The following is a 2873-nucleotide window of genomic DNA, read 5'->3' as shown; positions in this document are numbered from 1 at the left end:
ACAGTATAAACATACATACACGCGCACAACTGCAGGCGAAAATCAATGGGTTCAGGTTCACATTTTTTTTTTTCCAGCATAGTAACTGAAGAATTCACCGTGCGTTCATGCCGGATAGAGAGCATTTCCTAATATGCAGCGGGAATGCCTTTCTCGTTGTGCCAACCTGTGTACCTTTATGAGGGCGTGAGTGAAGCGATGAGTAAGTAAAAGAAACAGGCAAATAACGAAAACAAAAACTGCGACGTGAACAACACATCAATAAAATAAATAAACAAATAGGCAAGTATTCCTCCCCCCCTTCCAAAAAAAAAAAATTAAATGATTGAAAAAAAAAAAAAAAGAGGAATGAATGCATGTCTGTATGTAAGTATTGGAGTTCATTCGTCTGTGTGTGTGTGTGTGTGTGTGTGTGTGTGTGTGTGAGAGCATGCTTCGCTCCGGAGCAAGAGCTGATATATGGAAACCTAAACTGAGGGTCTGTCATCATCTCTTTTTTTGAAGAAGGGTTTTGTCCATGAAAAGGGCCGAGATTTCTTTCGATCGAGGTGAGGGGCCTCTGCAGATGAACAAATTATCTCTTGAATTTGTTGCTGTCACGGCCGTTTTCTCTAAGTGCCAAAACCCACCAATCACCCATCGTACAAGCATTGCATCAACCGCCATACAACCGCCGAGGCCTGAAATCAAATTTAAATGGATCCGGTTGGTACTTCCACGACCGCTAGTTCATTATATAGAAGAGGTGGTTGAAAAGGTGGCTGACACTCGCCTCCCAACAGTTTCACTAAGCAGGCCTCTACCGGAGCTCGCAGTTCGATGGCTGCTGCAGCTGATGATTTTTAATATTATTATTAATCTTGATGATGATGATGATGATGGATGGATGGATGAAGAGATAGATGGTGGTGGTATTGTTTTTTGATTTTGTAGTAACTAGTTGTTGCAATACTACTAATAACGAGAGAAATGAATGAATAGTATTTTCTTCATTATTACCATTATTGCTCTTATTTCGGGGTGTTAACCCACCATGGTCGTCACCACACGGATAATATATATACTGTTGTATACATCACCATATCCTCTGTCACTGAACGACTTTGTCCATTCCTTCGATGGTGGGAGAATAGCCATCATCACCTGTGTTTTCATTCATCCACCCGGCCAGGCATTTATTTAGGAGGCATAATTATACAGTACAGTATTATGTAGGTGCAGTTGGGAACGGAACAAGACGCTATGTAATAGTAGGAATAATAATATTATTAATCGACCTTCACTGATGTCAGTAGCTTCTTACATCCAACCGAACATAAAAATAGCCACAGACATATGCCAGCATTCAACTCATACCACATAGAAACAGACAGACACATACATACAGTATACCAACACATTCATCCATACATGAAGATGATGTTGGGCAATGCCAAAGTCTATTCTCTCTCAAGAAACGAATGTGGCTCCTAAAGGAGCCGGTGGAGGTGAAGAAGAAGAAGAATTTCTTGGAAGCGTTTATTTCTTCTCCGTCTTCTTGGGGAGCAGCACAGCCTGGATGTTAGGCAGGACACCTCCCTGGGCGATGGTGACGCCAGAGAGGAGCTTGTTGAGCTCCTCGTCATAACGGATAACCAACTGCAGGTGACGGGGAATGATACGAGTCTTCTTGTTGTCATGGGCTGCGTTGCCAGCCAGCTCAAGCACTTCAGCTGCTAAGTACTCCATGACTGCAGCCAAGTAGACGGGGGCGTCAGCACCCACACGCTCGGCGTAATTGCCTTTACGAAGGAGACGGTGGATCCTGCCGACGGGGAACTGGAGCCCAGCCCTGCCAGATCGGGACTTGGACTTTCCCTTCACCTTGCCACGTCCGGACATGGTAGTATCGTCTTCGTCGTCGTCGCTGGAGCAGGACCTTCAGGAGAAGACTAATGCGTCACCCGCCCGTGACCTTCCCTTAAATACCCGTCTTCCCGGTCCGGCCCCATCCCACCCGCGAATGGGAAGGAGGCAGAAGCCGGGCTGCGATCTGGCAGCAATCACATATAAGGATTTCAGCAGCTTACTTTCCTTGTCTGTTCACCATATTCACCGCGTGGGCCCTAAGCCGCCTGTACCGATTTAAAAATAAGCCTATAAAAATCAAAGCTCATCTTGTCAAGGCACTAGTCCTCCCAATCCTAGAATACCCACCCATATCAACTCACACACTAAGCAAAAATCAGTTAAAACAGCTACAGGTCATCCAAAACAAGGCCCTTAGATTTGCGACGGATCAACATTATCCCTGTACACTCAACACTGAGTAGATCCACTTAACAACCAAAACCCTACCTTTGAACATCAGACTCCACAGTCAAGCCAAAAAAGATCTGGGGAAAAATAGAAATCCACAGTAATAACATCTACAACGAGCTTAAGAACATCACCAAAGACAACAACCTTAATTTTCACAGATGGTTCCCAAGTAGCCTAAGAGCCATATCAACCGACCCACATCCTATATACTAAACGCTATGAAACTCTACGGGAACGGAAAACCAACTTCAACAAGTTACTCAAACAGTACCCGCATCTAACAACATACACTGACAAGTGATCTCAAGAGACTGCAATACTGCTGCTAGTCACCCACAAACCACAAAACACCTACCTCAAAAACCAACGAAACCAACCGCCAGTTAGCTAGCTAAACAAGATTTTCGATAAAAAGGGGAAAGACAGACTTACAAATTTGCCTCTCAGGAACTCTGGTTTGTCGACTTTTTTTTTTCCCCCTTCATGTCTTTCTTTTTCTTTCTTTTCGGCAACGGTGGTTTGGGATGGGCACGTAGGCACAATCGAAATGTTTTGAACTAGGGCTGGGGGTT

General features: G+C 44.4%; 1 protein-coding gene across 1 annotated transcript; it reads right to left on the bottom strand.

Moving 5' to 3' along the window:
- Positions 1-1518: 1518 nt before the first annotated feature.
- LOC145418925 (histone H2A-like) lies at positions 1519-1881 on the bottom strand. The gene has a single exon (XM_080287182.1). It carries the CDS (start codon positions 1879-1881, stop codon positions 1519-1521), a length of 363 nt encoding a protein of 120 aa, XP_080143308.1.
- Between the last annotated feature and the right edge of the window lie 992 nt (positions 1882-2873).

This window comes from Coenobita brevimanus, chromosome 117, assembly GCF_032717465.1.
Source record: "Coenobita brevimanus isolate Jiangsu-jjx chromosome 117, ASM3271746v2, whole genome shotgun sequence".
Lineage (NCBI taxonomy): Eukaryota > Metazoa > Arthropoda > Malacostraca > Decapoda > Coenobitidae > Coenobita > Coenobita brevimanus.
This window is presented reverse-complemented; position numbering and strand designations above follow the sequence as displayed.